The following is a 21,382-nucleotide window of genomic DNA, read 5'->3' as shown; positions in this document are numbered from 1 at the left end:
GTAGGTAGGTTGGTTGGTTGACCTCGAGGTAGGCCCATTGGCGTTGGAAAAGGGACGTGGGATGACGGCCCAAGGACGTCCAGTCCAGTCTTCCAGTCCCGCTCGTGTTTCGAAATGTCGTAGCGACGATGGCCCGGCGGCAGACGACGGAGTTGTCGGCGTCCCAGGGCCGATGATTGGATGGCGGGACGTGTGGTTGGAGACGCGTGGAGGAAGGAGCGACAGACGGCCTGTTGCATGCACAAGTCGACGACGAACCATGATGTAGAGACGGGAAGTGGACCAGCAATATGCAAACATCTAAACTGCAAAGATGGCTGGAGCCTGGCCAAACGCATCGACGCCGAGGTGTTGCTGCAAGGAATTGCCCAACACCTTCTCTACGCGTCGTCTAGCTCTTACGGAGACTTGGACCCGTCTGGCGCCTTCGTCGGATCACGGCACGCAGCATCGCCTCCTGGGGGGTGAGAGGCCTCGCGAATTCACCCACGAATGAATGGACATGAAGCCATGGTGGACCATTCGTCGACCTGCTTTGGCCTGTTTCTTTTCATGTCCATGAGTCCTTGGGACAGGGCCCAGGGGCCTCGAGCATTGACAGAGGTGTCTTCTTCCGGCCACTTGCAGAATGCACGGAGCGACATGTCAACATGGCAACACTTGGACGTGCTGGGCGCCAACGGCGTCGATTGTATTCCCGGCAGGTCGTCGACGGCTTGGTGAAAGGGCGGGCAACCAAGTACATGATTGTCCTGGATGGATCTGCGCGACTGGGCGGCGTGGGAGAACAATGGTCACCTAACGTTACGTGCCTACACCTACTGCTCATTCATTGTCTGTCGTGGGTATGAGAAATTGATGGTATTGGGTGCTGAATTGGATGCCGCGGTTCGGTGAACGGTTTGCCCTCCCCCTGTCCGACTTGCTCACTCTTGGCTCACATTTTTTCTGCAAGACCAGATGATTCACGCCGCTTGGTCCCTTTGAGATGCTCACATCACGGGATATAAAGGGCCGACTGATTCCGGGGATGATTCTCTCATTCATCCGCACATCACAGCGCCGAGCACGTAGGAGCATCGGGTCTTTGACAGACTTTTTCCTTTTCTTCTCTTGCCTATAAGTTTTCCAACTTGGCACGGCGAGCTGGTCTCTCGTGAATCCAAGCCCCAACACTCCTTTTACCCTACCCCAGCCCAGCAAGTTGTCCGAGAAAACAAAGACACCCGAGAACTAACCAAGGAGCCATCATGAAGACGTTTTCTGCCGTCATCGGGGCCGTTCTTGGATTCGCGTCCTTGGGTTCGGCTCACATGCAGATGTCGGACCCTCCCCCTTTCAAATCCAGCCACAACAAGTTCGCCACTACCAAGGACACTGATATGTCCAGTCCTCTCGCGGCCAACGGCGCCAACTTCCCCTGCAAGGGATACCACAAGGCCGTTGGCACTCCTGAGGGCCAGCCTGTTGCGACCTGGACGCCAGGTCAGTCGTACAAGATGACAATCGGCGGCGGCGCCTACCACAACGGGGGCAGTTGCCAAGCGTCTCTATCAGTTGACGGCGGAAAGACGTGGAAAGTCATTCACTCGTACATTGGAAGCTGCCCTGCCCAGGGGGAGTCGAGCTTCGGCTTTGTCGTGCCTGGCGACACACCCGCCGGAAACGCCATCTTTGCCTGGACTTGGTTCAACCAGGTAGGCAACCGCGAGATGTACATGAACTGCGCCGCCGTGACTATTGGAGGTGGTGCCCCCAAGGTCCGCAAGGCTCGTGGCGCTTCCGTCCCCTTCAACAGCCGTCCTGCCATGTTCGTTGCCAACATCGGCAATGGCTGCAAAACCGCCGACTCGGCGGATGTGATCTTTCCTGACCCCGGCCCCGATGTCGACTCGAAGTCTCAGAAGTCTGCTGCACCCGTTGGAAACTGCGGCGCTCAGAGATCCGGATCCGGATCCGCTTCCGCTTCCGCTCCGGCTGCTTCAGGTGCTGGCGCAGCTCCTCTCAAAGACAACAACGCCGGAGGCGCCGGTGCTCCCCCAGCCGGTGCTCCTCCGGCCGGTGGTCCTCCAGCCGCTGCTATTCCGGCAGCTACAAGTGCACCGGCCCCAGTTGGTGGCGGGGGAAGCAACGGAACTTGTGGTGGTCAGTAAACATTCACTGCTCTCATGGAACTCCGGCAAACGTCAGTCGGGAACTATCTGGCCTCGTAGTTCGAGCGTCGTAAAAGGGGGGTTGCGGTTTTGCGTGAGTCGGCTCGCTTGAATGTATATAAATGCTGTTTTTTTCTCTTTTTCTCGTGGATGTAAAGACAGGCAGTTTTTGCAGAGCAGAGAACAGCCGATTTGAATTTAATGATTAAGTCAACCTGGTCAGGAGACGGCAGATGGTGTCGCTTCTTCTCACCCCTGAATGAAGCCTGTGTCCACTTTCGAGACTCGAGACGTTCCACGCCCGTGTACGGAGTCATGTAGATGACACGAAACACGCCGAGATATTTGCAGCCACAGCCGTTGAACGTCGCCGCCTGCCCCATAGGAGTGATGTCGGAACCTGGGACAGATGACACTGGAACCAACTGCGGAGGCCGTCGATTGACGACGTGCGAAAGTTTGAACGTTGGATGTTGACTGCTGACTGTTGACTGTTTGAAGCCAACGACGAGCCCCCGCCGTTCTGGAGGGACGTGCCTGTGCCTGCCTTGGCTGTTAAAGCCCCCCTCCCCACCGGCAATAGAATAGAGCCCAACCACTTCCTGCCAATGTTATTAGTGTTTCTATTGTTGTTGCCCAGATCCATATCCATACTTGGCTAGCATCCATACAGGTGCAGACGCCAGACGCCAGACGCCAGACGCCAGACGCCAGACGCCAGACGCCCGAAGCCAGATAGATCCTGCCAGGCCCAAGCGCTCAAGTCCCCGTGTCGCTACCGAGCGCCGTCGCCATAGCCTCCTCCCCCCACCCCAGTCCCGTTTCCCGTTCCCAACTTTACTCTGCCGAGTCCAGCCAGACACGTAACTAACTACAACACCAAGCTGAAGCGCTTGCGCTGTTTCGCTCGCTTCCAATTCTTCCTCATTCTCCCCTACCGAGCACCTCAGACCCGTCTCCCCTTCACCCGCCGTATATAATCACTTGTATTGCTCCCCCCCTCACCCCGCGCCCCTCATCGTTCAAAACTTCATCCATCCTCCCGCCTCCCGCCTCCCGCCTCACAACGTCGAAAGAAAACCAGAAGACCATCACCAAAGGCCCCATGGCTGGCCCGACTTCGCCGAGCAACGAGGGCCCCTCGTTTGCCCCGCCTCAGCTCCCGCCCGGCTGGATTGCGCAATGGGACGGCGCCAGCAAAAAGTACTACTACGTGCAACTCGCCACGGGCGTGTCGCAATGGGAGATTCCCACGCAGGCCGCCAACACCGGCACCACTCCTCGACAGGCTGTCGACCATCCCTACGGCACTCCGCCTCCCGAGCTCATCACTCATCCCGATGGATCGCAGACGGTCAAGCATCCCGACGGCACAATGGAGCCGATAATGGCGGACGGGACCAGAGGCGTGGACGGCCCAGCCGGCGATCGCGGTCTTGGTGTAAGTAACCACTCACTTCTCCATTCCCCTCTCGCTGAGCCGCAGAGCAATGCTAACAGCGCTTTGATGTGAAAACACGGCAGACTATGGCTATGAATGCTCTCCTCGGCGGTAAGAAGCAATCATCGGGCGGCAGCGGCATAGGAGGGCTGGCGAGCCAGTTCCTCGGCGGCGGCGGCGGCGCCGGTCACAGCAGTGGAAGCAGCGGCATAGCCGGGAAGCTGGCCGGGCAGCTCGCGTCAAACTTGTTCTCGCCGTCAGAAAAACCGGCGCCCCCGCAGAACTACCACGGCGGGCAGAATTCCAACAAGCCCAGCCACCAGGGTGGTCTTGCCGGCGCCGTCTTTGGCGGCGTAGCTCACATGTTTGGCGGCAAGGAGTCCTCAGGCGTAAGTCCTTTTTCGGTGTCCATGAGAATGGCCTAGCGTGCGCCGGCTCTTGTTCTTCTGTTGTGCTGATGTACTGACATGGAGCCTGGGCCGGGGCCGGGCGTGGTTAATAGAACCAGAATTACGGATATTCCAACACCGGGCCTGGAACATATGCCGGTGGCGACGCGCCTACCTACCATCCTCCGGGGAGCACACATTCCTCATCGACTCACAAGCCCCCGTCCAACGCATATTCGACGCCGAGTCAACAACAACAACAACAACAACACAGCCAGGGCCAGCAGTCACAGAGCCATCAACCTCACGGGTCGCAGTCGTATCCTCCGCCGCCTCCTCCTCCTCAGGGCCACTCGCCAAACCATCAATCGAATTACCAGAGCCAAGCGCCTCCCCACGACACCTATCAAGGTGCGTCACTCCACGGCCAGCAGCAGCAGCATAACCAGCCCCCCTACGGCCAAAACTATGGGGGTCCGCACGGCAGCCCAGGGGGATATTCTGGCGGGCAACCTGGCTATGGTGGTCAGCAGAATCAAGGATATGGTCAACCTCCCCTCCACGGTGGCGGCTACAACCAGCACTATTCCGGTGGCAACCGGCCCTACCAGGGGCATCAGCCGCATCAGAGCGGTCGTTATTGAGGCGCCGACTCTGAGGGAGCCCAGACATAGTTGTTGACAGACTGCGATTGGTAGACGCTCGGATAGGACGAGGGACATCATGGCACCAGTTTGTCGGTGGAACGGGAGGATATTATACCAAAATTTCGGACAATATGGAGCCGGCAACCTTCTTTTGATCTAGCGTCGCTTTGAGTTCTGGCGAAGACGGCATCGGTAGACGGGAAACGAGTTACGACGGATTTTTACTTTTTTTTTTTACCCCCCATTTTTTTTTTTTGCATTGCCGTGATTTTTCTTTTTCTTTTTCTTTTTTTGTATCTAGAATTGTGCAGCCGGTTTCATGACTGTTCCTTCACACACAAAAAGACATGTAAGAAAGGAGAAAAACAACAAACTCAATCAAGGCAGCCATATCGTCGCTGAAACCTCGTCTGACCTGGTGTCTAAAATGTGAAGCACTCTTCAATCTTGTTTCTCGGGTGAGATTTCCACAGAATCAGCTACACGTCGAAGGCTAGATGCTACCCACCGCCCTACAAACCAGGTAACGATGCCGAGGAGGCTGAGGTAGCCTACTGTGGGCAGTAGCGACTGGGGAAGAACGTTGAAGAGGAACGGATCCAAGATGAAATCGACCAGGATTGGGGGAGGCCTGGTCATAAGCTCCGCGTTGTCGGTGAAGTAATCGGCGGCGGAGTGAATCTCGACTAGTAGCGAGCGACTCTCTGAGCCTATGGTAGAATGCTTTGTGGTCTGGACACTTGGCCTCGATGCCGCGTAGGCATTCAGAGACCGGAGGAGTCTGGGATCCCTCACAACTGTTTCTAGGGTGTAGGCCTCCATGTCGAAGCGATTTGGTTCCTGACGGGGCATGAGACTGAGCCGCGCCTATAAATGGGGTTGGACTTACCAAAGCTGACCAGCAGACTCTAAACTCGTATCTCCGGTTCTCGGTCAGGTTCGTGACGAGGATCCAGGACGGCTGACCCCGAAAGCCCGTCTCCTCGGACGCAAAGATGCGATCTAAATTTGTTCGGACGGACAGTTCATCGTGCGTCAGGGTGTTGATGTTGAGCGACGACAGTGCAGGGTTGCTGCTGGCTGTGGGGGAGGAGGGAGGGCCGGTGAAGATGATTTTTTCGACGTTGCCGGCCACGAACTCAACCAGGATGCATAGGAGGAGTATTGCGTGGACCAACGTCTTCGTGTGGCCTGAAGTGGGAGGCACCATGATGGTGGTTGAGGGTTGCAGGAGGTTGTGTTGTTTGACGTTGCGGGCGGAGCGCCCCACTGGTCAACCCTTTCTCGAGAAGCTTCAGGATGAGGGTTCGCTGCTCGGGTCTCGTCCAATTTGGTTGCATGCGCGGCAGCAGGACTGCTCAACTGGTCGGTTTTTCTGCGGCGTGCACTCTGCAAAGAAGACCAGGTCGTGGGCTGTGTTCGCTCTGTCGCCAGACCCCTGATGGATGACTTTCGATCAGCGTTGGCATCATGATAACTGGCTGCATGTTTAATTTGGTTGCCTTTCGGGCCCCAACAGGGCACGACAATGGGCTCCCTGTGCGGGAGGGATGGGACGATGACGCCGCCTTCACCGCAGCGATGCGGCATCCAAATTGGCAGTGCAATTAATTCCAACTCGCTTCGGCCAAAGTAGGAACTACGAACCGTGACCCGGTGTGTCGATTCGTACTGTACCGTACATACGAAGTACTCCGTACTGTCGAAACAATTGGGGCGTCGTCGTTTGGCTTTCAAATTTGGGCAACGTGGCAGTGAATGGCAGACGTGTGTGGGTTCTCGTCAAATGAAGCAATCATACGGAGTAACAAGAAGTAAACAGTGCACAGAGTTTGCCAAAGCGCCGTCTGGACAGGGGGCTTTAGGGCCCCAGGGTTGTTGATGGGGTTGTGCAGCTGCCGGCCCTACACGAGCCGTCTCCAGAGGCATCTCTGGGCCTGGGGCCACTCACGCAGTCGATCTGAGCCTGACTGAGGCAAAGGAGGAAGCGCTGGCAGCGGTTTTGTTTATCTTGTCTGTTGTGACGGCACTCGAGTAGAACTCACTTTTGACTCTTGGGTGGTCAACAGCAAAGCTCAGCTCATCCTGGAGCGGTGCGAGAGACACGCACCAGGTTACGGAGCACCCAGGACCTCAAGCACATCGTAAGTACCTTGGTACGGAGTACTCGAGTACTTACTCCGTACTTGTATCTGTAGGTGCTTCGTCCGACTTCCAATAATCGTCAGTCAGGGCCGGCTGGCAGGGACCCCAGAGACGCGCTTACCTCTTCGGGACCCGACCAGGAAATCAACAAATCCCCGGACAGCAACCCATCGCCCTCGCCCCCTCTCCCCCTGGCCACCCAAATTTCCCCCACCTATTTTCCTCGCCCCGTCACGCACCGAGACTTCTCTCAACCTCTCACGTTCCCGATCCCGTGGACCAGAGAAGAAAAAAGAGCCTCGTCTCGGTTTCGACCTTTCTCGCCGCCTTCTTGCGTCCCCTTCATACATACCTTCCACCCGATTTTGTGTTGTAGTTCGTCACCATGCGCGAGGTTATCAGCATCAACGGTAAGGAGCCTTGCTGTTGCCCTGCCCCTCATTTCGTCCTCCCACACGCGTCGTCTCACCGCATCAATGGCTCGAGCTGTTTGGGCATGCTGACTGTGAGAATGTAGTCGGCCAGGCTGGCTGCCAAATTGCCAATTCTTGCTGGGAGGTATGTCTGTCTGTTGATTTTTATGCCTTCACCCATCATGGTTTTGCTGACTCGAATTTGGCTTTAGCTTTACTGCCTCGAGCACGGTATCCAGGTAAATAACGCTCGCCGTTGTTCACAAACACATCACCAACCACAACCGTCACGACGTGGCTAACATCCACGACCGTTCTGACAGCCCGATGGCTACCTCACCGAGGAGCGCAAGGCTCAGGACCCGGATCAAGGCTTCAGCACTTTCTTCTCCGAGACTGGTACGGCCCTCCCCATCCCCCTTTTTTCTTGTGCAGAACCTTGCCATCACATCCATCTTGATGCCAGCCCCTGAGCCACATTCAATGGCTAACATTTGCTTGATGTAGGCCAGGGAAAATATGTCCCTCGCGCCATCTACTGCGATCTCGAGCCCAACGTCGTCGATGAAGTCCGCACCGGTCCTTATCGCAACCTTTTCCATCCCGAGATGATGATCACCGGCAAGGAGGATGCTTCCAACAACTATGCCCGTGGTCACTACACCGTTGGCAAGGAACTCATTGAGGGAGTCCTCGACAAGATTCGCCGTGTTGCCGATAACTGTGTTGGCCTCCAGGGCTTCCTCGTTTTTCACTCTTTCGGTGGTGGTACTGGTTCCGGTTTCGGCGCTCTCTTGATGGAGCGCCTGTCTGTCGACTACGGCAAGAAGAGCAAGCTCGAGTTCTGTGTTTACCCTGCTCCCCAGACTGCCACGTCCGTTGTCGAGCCATACAATTCTATTCTCACTACTCACACCACACTTGAGCACTCTGACTGCTCTTTCATGGTCGACAACGAGGCCATCTACGACATTTGCCGCCGCAACCTCGGTCTTGAGCGCCCCAACTACGAGAATCTGAACCGCCTGATTGCACAGGGTAAGTTGAATAACGGGCTATATGAACCTTGGATATGGGATAGCGCTGATTCTGTTTGACTTTGTGTGTACGTGCAGTCGTTTCTTCCATCACCGCCTCTCTTCGCTTCGATGGTTCTCTCAACGTCGATCTGAATGAGTTCCAGACCAACTTGGTGCCTTACCCCAGAATTCACTTCCCTCTGGTCGCCTATGCCCCCGTCATCTCGGCTGCCAAGGCAGCCCATGAGGCCAACTCTGTGCAGGAGATCACAATGTCCTGCTTCGAACCCAACAATCAGATGGTCAAGTGTGATCCCCGCCACGGCAAGTATATGGCTACCTGCCTGCTGTACCGCGGTGACGTTGTCCCCAACGACACCCACGCTGCCGTTGCCTCCCTCAAGACTAAGCGCACCATTCAGTTCGTGGACTGGTGCCCTACTGGATTCAAACTTGGTATCTGCTACCAAGCTCCTGAGAACGTTCCTAACGGTGACTTGGCCAAGGTCAACCGCGCTGTGTAAGTTAATTTACCTTTCCATCATGCACCTACTGGACTTGTGTCGCTAATATGACATAGCTGCATGTTGTCCAACACCACTGCCATTGCCGAAGCTTGGAGCTCTTTGTCTTTGAAGTTTGATTTGATGCACTCCAAGCGTGCTTTCGTGCACTGGTATGTCGGTGAGGGTATGGAGGAAGGCGAATTCTCTGAGGCCCGTGAAGATTTGGCTGCCCTGGAGCGTGATTACGAGGAGGTTGCGGCTGACTCAATGGGTGAGGAGGAACTTGAGGCTGAGTACTAGACAGTGTTGTACGGAAGAAATGACTAAGCGCCAGTGGCCACTGTTTTAATTCTGGACTCATACCCTAGCCCTTTGAAGGGTTTATTTTTCTTTATAAGCTTATAAGCCAATTCAGTTGCCTTAATGTCACAAAGGTCTGTAGATTTGAAATGAAAAATGGCTACTGCAATGGTGACGCTCTGCAAATGGTAGTGACCTAGGCATAAAGCCGGTTTGGCACGGAGGGGGACTGTCGGCTGATTGCCGGGCCGGTTGGAAGCCGACGCTACGCGGCGACAGGTTGGAAACTCAAGACAGCGCCAATTTGACCTCGTCACGTCTCTCTATGCCACATTTACGTGAGCTGCGTACCAGCCGCCAATATGGCTCTCATCCGATCAGCGGTCTGTAGGGTCTGCAGACGGTCGCAACTCCAAGTGCGACGGGGCTTTGCGACAGCCAGCAGCCAACAGGCAACCCCGAACAACAGGGTCAAGCTTGTCGAAGTTGGCCCTCGCGATGGGCTACAAAACGAGAAGAAGGCAATTCCTCTTGCCACCAAAATTGATTTGATTGAGAGATTAGCAAGGACTGGCGTTTCTACTATTGAGGCCGGGTCTTTCGTGTCACCCAAGTGGGTTCCTCAGGTATGCCGCTGTGATCGCAGAAGGATGCAGGCTAAGCTTTGGGAACACGAGGTGTATGAGGGAAGATGATGCTAACAGTGCGGTGGCATAGATGGCCAATTCGAGCGAGATCCTCGAGCACCTGCTTCAGAAGAAAGTGCAAGCGCCTGTCCCCATGACATATTCCTTCTTGGCACCCAACACCAAGGGTCTCCAAAACTGTGCCGACATCCTGAAAGCCAACCCGGAGACCTTCTCCACGCAACTCGACCCTCGAAGCGTTAGCAAAGGTCACCCCAAGCCTGCGGTGGAAGTAGCGGTATTTGCGGCATCCACCGAGAGTTTCTCCCAAAAGAACCTCAACTGTGATATCCAGACGTCCTTGGAGCGATTCAAGGCCGTCATTCAGGACTCCAAGGCACTTGGTCTTCGGGTCCGTGCGTACATCTCTGTTGTCCTGGGATGCCCTTTCGAGGGGTTCGACGTCGACCCCCACAAGGTTGCTGAAATCGCCACGGATCTTCTCGAGTCGGGAGCTGATGAGATTTCACTTGGCGATACTACCGGCATGGGTACTGCGCCTCGCACCAGTGCCTTGCTGAGATGCATGTCTGCTGCGGGTATTCGCACCGAGGACATCGCCATGCACTTTCATGACACGTATGGCCAGGCATTGGTCAATACTGCGGTATCGTTGGAGCACGGCATCAGAACGTTTGATAGTAGTGTGGGTGGCCTGGGCGGCTGTCCTTATAGCCCTGGCGCGACTGGCAATGTTGCCACGGAGAACATGGTATATTTTATGGAAACGCTGGGTATGGATACTGGCATTGATTTGGACGCCATGTCTGACATTGGGTCGTGGATTGCGTCGGAGCTGGGCAAGGCGAATGACAGCACGGTTGGGAAAGCGGTGCTCGGGGCTCGGGCTCGGGCTAGGGCTGGGACTGAGACCGCCAAGGCTGCTTAAGTTGCAAGGCTGCTTAAGTTTGGAAAGATTGGGTAGACGGGTCCTGCACGTAGAAATCACATGCATACGGGAAGTCACATTGTATGATTTCATGTTGCTTCGTTCGTCTGAACTTGGACTTTGGCGACAGCCTCGCGTGGTGGCCCGCCCGTCTGACTGACAGGCGTTGTAAGAGAATGGGTTATGTGTAATAACGCGGACCTTGTGCGCGTATGATCTGGTTGTTATGGAGCGAGACATGCCACGCAAAGGCATCTGATCGCAGTTTTATATCTCAAAGTCTCACGTCTTCACCAGGACTCAGGAGTGACCACTGACGAGGCTCTGGAGTCTGGAGAAAGTTTCACAAGCAGCAGCCAAGCCAGTCATGTGATGTCACTGAACAAGCCCGAGGCGCCAATCCTCGGCGCGGGTGGGTCGAGTGCCTCACTGGCTTCTGGTCACTGCGGGCGGGGGCTCCACTCGATGCCAACCAAGCTCAACCTCCTTCCAACCTTCGTCTCGTCACAGCTTCAAAGGGTTCGCACTCAATTCGCTCTCTGTCCAGTAATACTCTCATCTCAACCGCAACTCCCTCTCCACTCATCCAAGGAGAGCTTTTGTTACCACCAGCGCCCACCCAGTCGGCTTTCTTCCGCCTTGTGTCCGCATCTCAGGTTGACAGGCCTTCTCCTGCCGTCCACCCCCGGCCGGACTTTGCTCTAGCTTCTTGCCCGTGACCATCATGGGGGACCCTCGCGAGTCGTCATCGTATTCGGTCGTGCCACGAATCCGATACAACACTGTTGGCGGTGTCAACGGCCCGCTGGTCATTCTCGAGAATGTAGGACAATAACCCAAGCTGGAGAGCCGCTCGTTCCTGACATTGGCGTCGTTAGGTCAAATTCCCGAGATACAACGAGATTGTGTCGCTGACACTACCTGATGGATCTGTGCGATCTGGCCAGGTCCTGGAGGCCCGAGGTTTGTCATGACGTGTTTCTGGGGCGACAGGCTTGCTAACCGGCCATGGATAGGTGATCGGGCCGTTGTCCAGGTACTTGATACAGCGTGCGAAGGATGTTGCGTATTGGGTGGTTGCTAATGCAGTTGATAGGTTTTCGAGGGTACCTCTGGTATCGATGTCAAGAAGGTTAGCTGACGAAACTAGGGGCATACAATGAATTCCCTCGATGACTAACACCACTTGACAGACCCGAGTGGAGTTCACTGGCCACAGCTTGAAGCTTGGTGTCTCCGAGGACATGCTTGGCCGTATTTTTGACGGCTCCGGACGCGCCATTGACAAGGGACCCAAGGTCTTGGCCGAAGAATACCTCGACATTAACGGTAGTCCCATCAACCCATATTCGAGAGTACATCTATCCTGCGATTTACCACCTGGCAGGCCTCATGTGCTAAAAGTCGATAGGAATATCCCGAGGAGATGATATCCACTGGCATCTCCGCCATTGATACGATGAATTCGATCGCTCGAGGCCAAAAGATTCCCATCTTCTCCGCATCCGGTCTGCCGCACAACGAAATCGCAGCTCAGATTTGTCGACAGGCCGGTCTGGTAAAGCAAAAAGGCGTCACCAACAAGGGTGTTCATGACGCTCACGAAGAAAACTTTTCCATTGTTTTTGGTGCCATGGGTGTCAACTTGGAAACCGCTCGATTCTTCACACGTGATTTTGAGGAGAATGGCAGTTTGGAACGTACAACCCTGTTCCTCAACCTTGCCAATGATCCTACGTAAGTCCTGATTGCGGCGAGACGCCGCGTGCCGTGTTTGGGGAATTGTCTACTGATGCTGTCTTTTTTTCTTTGCTCCCTTGCAGTATTGAACGCATCATCACGCCTCGTCTTGCTCTCACGACAGCCGAGTACTACGCCTACCAGCTGGAAAAGCACGTCCTCGTCATCTTGACGGATTTATCCGCATACTGTGATGCCCTTCGCGAGGTTTCGGCTGCCAGAGAAGAAGTTCCGGGACGACGTGGTTTCCCCGGTTACATGTACACTGATTTGTCCACCATCTATGAACGCGCCGGGCGTGTTGAGGGACGCAATGGGTCTATTACTCAAATCCCTATTCTGACGATGCCTAATGATGATATTACTCACCCTATTCCTGATTTGACGGGATACATCACCGAGGGTCAAATTTTCGTCGACCGTCCTCTGTACAACCGAGGTATCTACCCGCCTATCAACGTGCTCCCCTCGCTTTCGCGTCTGATGAAGTCGGCCATTGGTGAGGGTATGACTCGCCGGGACCACGGTGATGTGTCAAACCAGCTTTATGCCAAGTATGCGATTGGGCGTGATGCTGCTGCCATGAAGGCAGTGGTTGGCGAGGAAGCTTTATCTGCGGAAGACAAGCTGTCTCTGGAGTTCTTGGAGAAGTTTGAGCGACAGTTTATCAACCAGGGCGCCTACGAGTCACGCACAATTTTCGAGTCGTTGGATCTCGCATGGAGCTTGCTGCGCATCTACCCCAAGGATCTCCTGAATCGAATCCCAGCCAAGGTGTTGAACGAGTTCTACCAGCGTGCGCAGAAAGACGCCAAGTCGAAGGGCAAGGCTCGAGAAAATGTGGCGGCCAAAGACCAGCAACAGAGGGAGGAGAACTTGATTGACGCCTAGAAGTATTGTTGCGCGGCAAGTGGTGTTACTGGGGCAGATGCTCATATCTTTTTTTCTTTTTATTTTTTCCCTTTTTTTTGTTTGTGCCCGAGGCCAGTATCATAGACAAAGTGCAAGGAGGGCCAGAACGTGTTGTAAACTGGGGTTTTGTTAGAGGCGCTGCCGTCGTTTCCGTATGTGTGTCAATGCGGCATAGGGCAGCCATGGCGTGTTGATACGAGGTTCGGCGGGAGAAGGTTAGCAATTGCATGGTTATTCCGAATGCCCAAGCTTTTGTTCACCAATACGTGAGAGTAGGGAGTAAGTAGCCTGGTGCACTATTCAGTCTCGTACGTGAGGCGCGCAGCGGGGTGCTCCGTACGTCGGTCGGCAAGGCGGCGTAGATGTAAGCTGGCGTCATTGGCCGACGCCGGATGCATGGAACTTGGAAGCCCCCGCGCGTTAAGCGGTTTCGGGCTTACCTGGGTGACGGGTCGAGTTCAGGTTGGCAGCAAAGCAACGACGACTTGTCGGTTGGCTGACAACGTCATCTGCATTCTCGTTGACAACTCGAGAACCTGCTGGATGCAGCCTGGGCGCTGATCACCTGAGCTGCCAGGCCGTTGGTTGGAAAGTCTGGGGATCTGGATCTCAGGTCTGAGGGGGGACGGACATGCAACAGCCAACACTGTTGCATGCTGACAGGGCGACGGGCGTTGCTGAGCAGTTCGAATTACGAGTTAGCGGACATGATGCTATACCATGGAGGGAAGTGAGGGGATGAGGGGAGGGCTGCTGGCCTTGTCCGCATTCGTGACCTCGCACTAGGTCGATCATCGTGGGATGGGCATTTATAAACAATCCGTCGAGCCACATGCGGTTCGGTTCGTGAGACACGACTTCGTACTACGTAGTTAGTAGTAGTAGTACTACGTAGTAGTTACTCGGAGTACGTACTTGATCGATTGTCTCAGTCTCAGTCCTTTATTGGCTGTTGTGCAACCGCCGGTTCCGTGTCTTGAGAGTGGGAGTCGGCCATTGAGTGGAACATTCTTAACATTCTTCTTTTTCTCGTCCTGTTGCTGCTGCTCCAGATCCAAGGCATTGCGAGATACGCGGCTCTTGAGCCCCGACAACTTGGAGTGACGACAACTCATTGGCTCTGGCCACGGCATCACTCTGGACTCCCAGCAGCACAAGCAGCAGCACACACAGCCATGAAAGGGACTCTGCAGCTCTGGGCGCTCGCCGCGCTCGCGTTGCCGTCGACGTGCGCCGCCGACGAGCCAAAGCCCGACAGGGACGGCAAGTACTGGATCCACGGCGACGGCATTTCGGCAGCCTTCATCGCCTACGGCGCCTCCGTCTCCAACTTTGTCATCAAGGACCAGTACGGAATCGAGCGCGACGTCGTTGCCGGCTTCGACAACGCCTCCTACTACGGCGTGGACAGGCAGCACCCCCATTTCGGCGGCGTGCCGGGCCGCTACGCCAACCGCATCAAGAACAGCACCTTTGAGACGGACGGCGTCAGGTACCGCGTCAAGGCGAACGAGAACCCTACCAGGGACCACCCCGACGGCGTCGACACCCTCCACGGCGGCCCGGACGGCTGGGACTGGCGCAACTTCACCGTCGTCTCGCACTCGGACAACAGCGTCACCTTTTCCCTGGTCGACCCCGACGGCAGGGAGGGCTTCCCGGGGGAGGTCGTGTCCGTCGTCACCTACAGCCTCAACGGGCGGGACTGGGACCTGAGAATGGTGGCCGAGGCGACGACCAAGAAGACGCCCATCATGCTGAGCAGCCACACGTACTGGAACCTGGACGGCTTCGCCAACAACCAGACGAGCACCGTGTTCAACCACACGCTTCACATGCCGTACGCCGGCTTGCGCGTGGGCGTGGACAGCATCCTCGTCCCGACGGGCGAGTTGCTGCCCAACAAGAAGGGCGGCGCGAACGACTTCTGGAGCGAGCCCAAGCAGATTGGGGCCTCGTTTGGGGACGACGACGCCCTGGCGAACAACTGCGGGCTCAACTGCACCGGCTACGGTAAGTCCATTGCCGAGCTGGACAAGAGGGGCCGACAGACGGAGCGAGAGAGAGAGAGAGAGAGAGAGAGAGAGAGAGAGCCATCGGCCGGTTGCTGACCAAGACATGGTGTAGATAACTGCTACATCAACAACCGCGGCGCCCTGGGCCCGTACGACTGGCGCGAGCAAGGTCCCGTCACCGTCTTGTCGTCCCCCTGGTCTGGCATCCGGCTCGACATCTTCACGGACCAGGACGCCTTCCAGCTGTACTCGTGCAACGGGCAGAACGGCACAATGGCCCTCAAGAAGACGCAGGGCGTGACGGGCCGCAACCGGGACAAGTTCCCTCGCACCATCCCCAAGTACGGATGTGTCGTGCTCGAGGTCCAGGATTACATCGATGGCATCAATAACCCGGAGTGGACGCGCGACAAGAAGCAGATTTACGAGCCCGGTGGTGATCCGTATGTGTTGCAGGCCAAGTACAGGTTCAGTCTGGTGTCTGATCATGAAGAGACGAGCAAGGGCCAGTAGTGTCTCGTCGTGGCGTCGTGGCGTCGCAGGCAGGTGAGTGGACGTGGGGAGGATGGGCGGCTTTACACGTAGTAGTTGTTGGTACGGAGTAGTGCGTGTCTACTTGTGTTCACCATGATAATAATGACCGTGACGATGATATGAACGAGGTGCCGTGGCTCGTGGCATGTGAGGTGGCTTGACGCACAAAACAGAAATACGTAGTGTGGCGTGGCCGCACCCGTTTTTCGTGCCCATCGCAAAAAGCGGGACCCAAAACACCTCGCCCGTACAGACTACGACCCACAGGCAAGATATCGGCACATACACAATCCCTCCCACTCCCCCCCAACAGCCACAGGCTCGGTTCGGGGCATGGAAGACGACCGGGCCCAAGTCGACCTCGGCATCGCCGCAGATATCGAGGAAGCCCAGCTCGCCCAGGCTCATCAAGCCGAGCCCACAGGCGACGATGTGCCTCGAAGCAACACCCCCAAGCAGCCCAAGAAACGGTTTGTAGGGAGAAGGGCGGCCGCCGAGGCAGCAGAGAGGACGAGAAATGGGACGACGGGCGCCGAGGGCGAAGGCGGCGCCGTTCAAGGTTCGTATTCGCGGGCTGTCCGCCTGTCACCACCACCAGGCAGACAGGACAGGCGTCCCGTCCACATGGTCAGTCTAACGCGATTCCCCAGCCGCCAGGCCCAGACGAGCACCCCGTCTCCTGAACAGAGTCCCCAAGGAGATCCTCGACGACCCAAGCCTCAAGGAGGCCGTCGCCCTGCTCCCGGCCAACTACAACTTTGAGATCCCCAAGACCATCCACCGGATCCGCACGTCGGCAGCCAAAAAGGTGGCTCTCCAGATGCCCGAGGGCCTCCTGCTCTTCGCCACCACCATCTCGGACATCCTCACGCAGTTCTGCCCCGGCGTCGAGACCCTCATCATGGGCGACGTCACCTACGGCGCGTGCTGCATCGACGACTACACCGCCCGCGCCCTCGGGTGCGACCTGCTCGTCCACTACGCGCACAGCTGTCTCATCCCCGTCGACGTCACCAGGATCAAGACGCTCTACGTCTTCGTGGACATCAGCATCGACACGGCGCACCTGCTGGCCTCGCTGGAGCGCAACTTCGCCGCGGGCAAGACCATGGCCGTCGTCGGCACCATCCAGTTCAACGCCACCATCCACGGCGTGCGGAGCAGCCTCGAGGCCGCGGGCTTCACCGTGCTGGTCCCTCAAATCGCGCCGCTGAGCAAGGGCGAAATCCTGGGCTGCACGTCGCCGCGCCTCAGGGACGAGGATGCCGTCGACGTGATTTTGTACCTCGGCGACGGCCGCTTCCACCTCGAGAGCATCATGATCCACAATCCTTCGATACCGGCGTACCGGTACGATCCCTACGCGAGGAAACTCACGCGCGAGACGTACGGCCACGACGAGATGCAGTCTCTTCGGCGCAGCGCGATTCACACGGCCAGGACGGCCAAGCGGTGGGGGCTCATATTGGGCTCCCTGGGTCGGCAGGGAAATCCGCACACCATGTCTCTGATTGAGAAGAGGCTCAAGGAGAAGGGCATCCCGTGGGTGAATCTGCTGCTGAGCGAGATTTTCCCCGGGAAACTGGCCTTGATGGGTGATGTCGAGTGCTGGGTGCAGGTGGCTTGTCCGCGGTTGAGCATCGACTGGGGGTATGCGTTTCCGCGGCCATTGCTGACGCCGTACGAGGCCCTGGTTGCGTTGGGGGTCAGGGAAGAGTGGGACAAGGGGAGTGTGTATCCGATGGATTATTACGGCAAGGACGGACTGGGGCGGACGAGGCCGTTGGAGGCGGGTTAGGCGGAGAGAAAAGAATAGACGAGAAATTATCATCAAGAATCCAAGAATCATCATGACGCCGCGTGTTGGACTATGCCGTGGATGTCACGTTGATAGCGTCTCCGTGTCCAGCAGCCGGCGACGGTGACGCAGCATCCAACCACCATGGCTGCGCATTCTCCTCCCATCCAACCCTTGCTCCTTGACCACCCGCGACGACGGGCCGCGTGACTGCCTTCACGCACACTGACACTGACGCCACGGCCCCAGGCGCGGGATACCACGTCCTGGAACAGAACATGATGCAGTCTTGCACAGTCGACAGCAGAGGGAAGTGGGAAAAGAGAAGGCGCTGGATGGTTGTGGGAATCCAGAACCTTGCTCAAGATGCATTCGCCGTGCCCACGGGCTCCGGCCGATTCGAAAACATAATCTTGTACTTTATAATCTCGACGACCTCCAAGTTCTCCCCTTGCTCGCGGTACGTCCCCGACGAGTTCTCGAGAACCCTGTTCTCGCGCCGTCTTATCACGGCAATGGCCTTGGACAGCTTCTTCACCTCGCCCGTCAGACGCTGGTGCCGGCCAACGTACATGTGGACGCGCCTCATCCACGCCGAGCCCTCGGCGTCGGGCACGTAGTCCGGGAAGTCGATGCTGCCGATTTCGATGCCGCTGAGAGCTTGGCCGTCCTTGGACTGCGGCAGGTTGATGGCGCCTTGGAGCTCGAGGAGGGCGAGGCCGGAGGGGGTCTGGATGAGAGGAGGCAGAGGGTTCGGTCTTGGGAGTGATGGCTTTGATGGGGGATGGAGCTTTGCCGACATTTTCGATTTTTCTTTTCCCCGGCGAGTTTTCTCGATTTGGACGGGTGAAATCAATGGTGTGGGTTTGGCCTCTTTTCTGATGTTGCACGGTGGACGGTCTATTATGACGACTTCAAAAAGTGGTGTCAAGGAATCTTTGTTTGATGCGTGCGGGGGAGAGCTGGGGGGGGAATCGACAAGTCAGGAGGGAGAGAACGAGTTCCAGCCCGAAAAAGTGACCACGGTCTGGCAGATGAACATGACTTGAGAGAAGATTCTACGCTTGCCCTGCAAATTCCCATTCCGTGTTGAGCATCCGTCCTCGGCCAGACACGACTTCATTGAAACCGCAGCTGCGGAACATTGCAAAATGTGGCGCCGACAGCCTCCTGTGGCTAGTGGTTGTGGCCAACAAGGGCGTCTCTCAACCGAGCCGCACTCGAGCATTGCCATTGGCCAACTGTCCTTTCCCCCCCGCCCGCCCGCCCACGCACCGCGAGGGAACCCTAGCGGCACACATTTTCTCGAATTCGCCCAATTTTTACTCGATCCTTTTGCATCCATCACCAGACTTCACACGCGCCAGGTCAAGTCAACTTGCACCATCCACAGCTGGCAAGATGAAGGTACGAATGCAGCATCCTCAAAGCGTAAACGCAAAAGCAGACAGATTTGGCGTCACCGGCAATGAATGGGAAACACTGGCATATCACACTGGCGTTGCAACACGTCCACGTTGCACACAACGTCGAGAGAGCCATGGTCGCCGCGCCGACGGTTGAATATCTGAGCTGGCCAAAAAGAAGAAACGAGGGAACGCGTTAGCTAACCCAGTCTCCTGCACAGTTGAACATTTCCTACCCTGCCAATGGCAGCCAGAAGCTCATCGACATCGACGATGAGCGCAAGCTCGCCGTCTTCATGGAGAAGCGCGTACGTCCGAACCCTGAAGCCTGCCGCTCGACACACCCAAACGAAGCTCGATGCTGTTCCCTCGGAGAGACTTGGTAACTCGTCACGGAGGCGGGAACAGCCCCAGCTGCGGTGTCGATGCCCTCAGGTCGAGCTTTCTTTCTTGGTGCTAACCGGACACGGACAGATGGGCGCCGAGGTTTCCGGCGACTCCGTCGGTGACGAGTTCAAGGGCTACATCTTCCGCATCACCGGCGGCAACGACAAGCAGGGTTTCCCCATGAAGCAGGGCGTCATGCACCCCGGCCGCGTCCGCCTCCTGCTCTCCGAAGGCCACTCGTGCTACCGCCCCCGCCGCGCAGGCGAGCGCAAGAGGAAGTCGGTCCGCGGCTGCATCGTCGGCATGGACCTGTCCGTCCTGGCCCTCAGCATCGTCAAGCAGGGCGATAGCGACATCCCCGGCCTGACCGACGTCGTTCACCCCAAGCGCCTGGGTCCCAAGCGTGCCACCAAGATCCGCCGGTTCTTCGGCCTCACCAAGGATGACGATGTATGTCACACCTCCTACAATCCATACTCTGTCATCGCCTGCTCGGACCTGCGACGCTGGTTGCGCCAGGCCGGGTAGAGAGTGAGATGAGCAAGTCCGTGGGTATAAAGCTCCAGGGGAGGCGTGGGAAAGGGCGGGAAAGAAACGGGAAGAAGCAAACGAATGAGACTTTCATGGTTTCCCCCCGTCCCGCGGATCACCGAGGAAAGAAGAAACAATTCACACCCGTCCTGTCCTCTCTCGGCCTCCCCTCCCTCCTCTGCTTTATACCCTTGGGGACGAAAAGTACAACACAAGCTGCTGGAGTAGAAAGACTAATCAGGCGTGCCCCTTCCTCCCCGGAACACAGGTCCGCAAGTACGTCATCCGCCGCGAGGTCCAGCCCAAGGGCGAGGGCAAGAAGCCTTACACCAAGGCCCCCAAGATCCAGAGACTCGTCACCCCCCAGCGTCTCCAGCACAAGCGCCACCGCGCCGCCCTCAAGCGCCGCCAGACAGAGAAGGTCAAGGACGAGGCCGTAAGTTTTCGCTTTTCCCCTCCTTCTTTTCTTCTTGGTCTCGGCGCCGCGCCCTTCTCTACAAGCATTCAGATACGGAGTAGCTAACGCACCTTGATGCAGAACGAGTACGCCCAGATCCTCGCCAAGCGTGTCGCCGAAGCCAAGGCGCACAAGGCCGATGCCCGCAAGCGCCGCGCCTCTTCTATGCGCAAGTAGAAAAACGGTGTGGACTTTGGCTCTGGCGTTGCGTTTCACATAATGACGATGAATATCAAAGAAGTGGAGAAATCCACCTTTGTTCCTTCCTGTAGGGAAATTTGCATGCGTGCATTTTGGGACGAGGGTTCTTGCAACCAATATCCATCCCTAGGGCTGGGGAGAGGGTTTTTTTTTTTAAAAAAATATGGCTTAAAAAAAAAAGTCCCAGCCCTGACTGACTGACCGACCACTTGCCTACGAATGTGTTAGAGAGCATTTTCGGGCTTTTATCAAAGTACTTTCTTGGTGCCATGTTCAAAAGTAACTCTTGCTTTTCCCTGTGGTCGTGTTCAACATTTTTCATTTTTCCTGGCATGTGTCACTATGACTCTGGTAATCTAGATCGGCTGCCAGCCCGTTAGCCAAGATTGCTTTGAACCGAATGGTACAGACAGGCTTTGGCTCACCCCCCGGGCGAGCCACTACACGGACCAACTCCAGGATTATTGTTTTGTCACATCTCTACCCAGCCTATGAGTTTATAGCAAGTTCTGGGAGTGATATTTCTTCCAAGTAATCGAGTTTGCATACTCTACATTCAACTGTTCCCCCTTCATGTGTCGCCAATCTCTGAATGCCCAGACCAGCGAGACCTGCACTTCTCCCTAGTCGTGACCAATTCAGACACTCATGTAGTGGCAAATCTCCATATAGGAGAGTCGAATCACCCAGAGGGGCACTTTGCCCGCTTTTCAGCAGTCCCCAAACGATATGCGCTCGACTAGGAACCAACGGGAGGCCGAAAAGGAGGAAAAATTTTATAGAGGCCGAGAAATACGACACCAGGGCCCGCTG

The 21,382-nt window shown here is 56.4% G+C and overlaps 10 protein-coding genes across 10 annotated transcripts; 8 read left to right on the top strand and 2 right to left on the bottom strand.

Moving 5' to 3' along the window:
- Positions 1-1,250: 1,250 nt before the first annotated feature.
- Positions 1,251-2,153, top strand: MAM_06215 (RNA polymerase Rpb1 repeat domain protein; the record flags this gene model as incomplete). The annotated part of the gene is made up of 1 exon (XM_040825013.1): positions 1,251-2,153. One exon carries the CDS (start codon positions 1,251-1,253, stop codon positions 2,151-2,153), a length of 903 nt encoding a protein of 300 aa, XP_040676919.1.
- Positions 2,154-3,258: 1,105 nt separating this feature from the next.
- MAM_06214 (WW/Rsp5/WWP domain protein) lies at positions 3,259-4,627 on the top strand (the record flags this gene model as incomplete). Its single annotated transcript, XM_040825012.1, has 3 exons — positions 3,259-3,594; positions 3,678-3,983; positions 4,103-4,627. 3 exons carry the CDS (start codon positions 3,259-3,261, stop codon positions 4,625-4,627), a joined length of 1,167 nt encoding a protein of 388 aa, XP_040676918.1.
- A 444-nt stretch (positions 4,628-5,071) lies between these two features.
- On the bottom strand, positions 5,072-5,840 carry MAM_06213 (GPI-Mannosyltransferase II co-activator, Pga1; the record flags this gene model as incomplete). The annotated part of the gene is made up of 2 exons (XM_040825011.1): positions 5,072-5,470; positions 5,520-5,840. 2 exons carry the CDS (start codon positions 5,838-5,840, stop codon positions 5,072-5,074), a joined length of 720 nt encoding a protein of 239 aa, XP_040676917.1.
- A 1,320-nt stretch (positions 5,841-7,160) lies between these two features.
- Positions 7,161-9,013, top strand: MAM_06212 (Tubulin alpha chain; the record flags this gene model as incomplete). The annotated part of the gene is made up of 7 exons (XM_040825010.1): positions 7,161-7,185; positions 7,293-7,333; positions 7,401-7,427; positions 7,512-7,587; positions 7,696-8,226; positions 8,304-8,727; positions 8,788-9,013. The coding sequence occupies 7 exons, from the start codon at positions 7,161-7,163 to the stop codon at positions 9,011-9,013; spliced, it is 1,350 nt and encodes a 449-aa protein (XP_040676916.1).
- A 362-nt stretch (positions 9,014-9,375) lies between these two features.
- MAM_06211 (hydroxymethylglutaryl-CoA lyase) lies at positions 9,376-10,588 on the top strand (the record flags this gene model as incomplete). The annotated part of the gene is made up of 2 exons (XM_040825009.1): positions 9,376-9,639; positions 9,731-10,588. 2 exons carry the CDS (start codon positions 9,376-9,378, stop codon positions 10,586-10,588), a joined length of 1,122 nt encoding a protein of 373 aa, XP_040676915.1.
- Positions 10,589-11,312: 724 nt separating this feature from the next.
- On the top strand, positions 11,313-13,219 carry MAM_06210 (Vacuolar ATP synthase subunit B; the record flags this gene model as incomplete). The annotated part of the gene is made up of 7 exons (XM_040825008.1): positions 11,313-11,411; positions 11,467-11,551; positions 11,605-11,624; positions 11,685-11,720; positions 11,782-11,943; positions 12,000-12,325; positions 12,412-13,219. The coding sequence occupies 7 exons, from the start codon at positions 11,313-11,315 to the stop codon at positions 13,217-13,219; spliced, it is 1,536 nt and encodes a 511-aa protein (XP_040676914.1).
- A 1,196-nt stretch (positions 13,220-14,415) lies between these two features.
- MAM_06209 (aldose 1-epimerase) lies at positions 14,416-15,768 on the top strand (the record flags this gene model as incomplete). Its single annotated transcript, XM_040825007.1, has 2 exons — positions 14,416-15,253; positions 15,368-15,768. 2 exons carry the CDS (start codon positions 14,416-14,418, stop codon positions 15,766-15,768), a joined length of 1,239 nt encoding a protein of 412 aa, XP_040676913.1.
- A 354-nt stretch (positions 15,769-16,122) lies between these two features.
- MAM_06208 (diphthamide biosynthesis protein 1) lies at positions 16,123-17,587 on the top strand (the record flags this gene model as incomplete). The annotated part of the gene is made up of 2 exons (XM_040825006.1): positions 16,123-16,348; positions 16,440-17,587. The coding sequence occupies 2 exons, from the start codon at positions 16,123-16,125 to the stop codon at positions 17,585-17,587; spliced, it is 1,374 nt and encodes a 457-aa protein (XP_040676912.1).
- A 361-nt stretch (positions 17,588-17,948) lies between these two features.
- On the bottom strand, positions 17,949-18,389 carry MAM_06207 (Chromosome transmission fidelity protein 8; the record flags this gene model as incomplete). The annotated part of the gene is made up of 1 exon (XM_040825005.1): positions 17,949-18,389. The coding sequence occupies one exon, from the start codon at positions 18,387-18,389 to the stop codon at positions 17,949-17,951; it is 441 nt and encodes a 146-aa protein (XP_040676911.1).
- Positions 18,390-19,055: 666 nt separating this feature from the next.
- On the top strand, positions 19,056-20,545 carry MAM_06206 (Ribosomal protein S6e; the record flags this gene model as incomplete). The annotated part of the gene is made up of 5 exons (XM_040825004.1): positions 19,056-19,145; positions 19,215-19,301; positions 19,468-19,830; positions 20,144-20,347; positions 20,450-20,545. The coding sequence occupies 5 exons, from the start codon at positions 19,056-19,058 to the stop codon at positions 20,543-20,545; spliced, it is 840 nt and encodes a 279-aa protein (XP_040676910.1).
- Positions 20,546-21,382: the final 837 nt, after the last annotated feature.

This window comes from Metarhizium album, assembly GCF_000804445.1.
Source record: "Metarhizium album ARSEF 1941 chromosome Unknown scaffold_19, whole genome shotgun sequence".
Taxonomy (NCBI): Eukaryota; Fungi; Ascomycota; class Sordariomycetes; order Hypocreales; family Clavicipitaceae; genus Metarhizium; species Metarhizium album.
The sequence above is the reverse complement of the archived record's forward strand: the minus strand, read 5'-3'. Positions and strand labels throughout refer to the sequence as shown.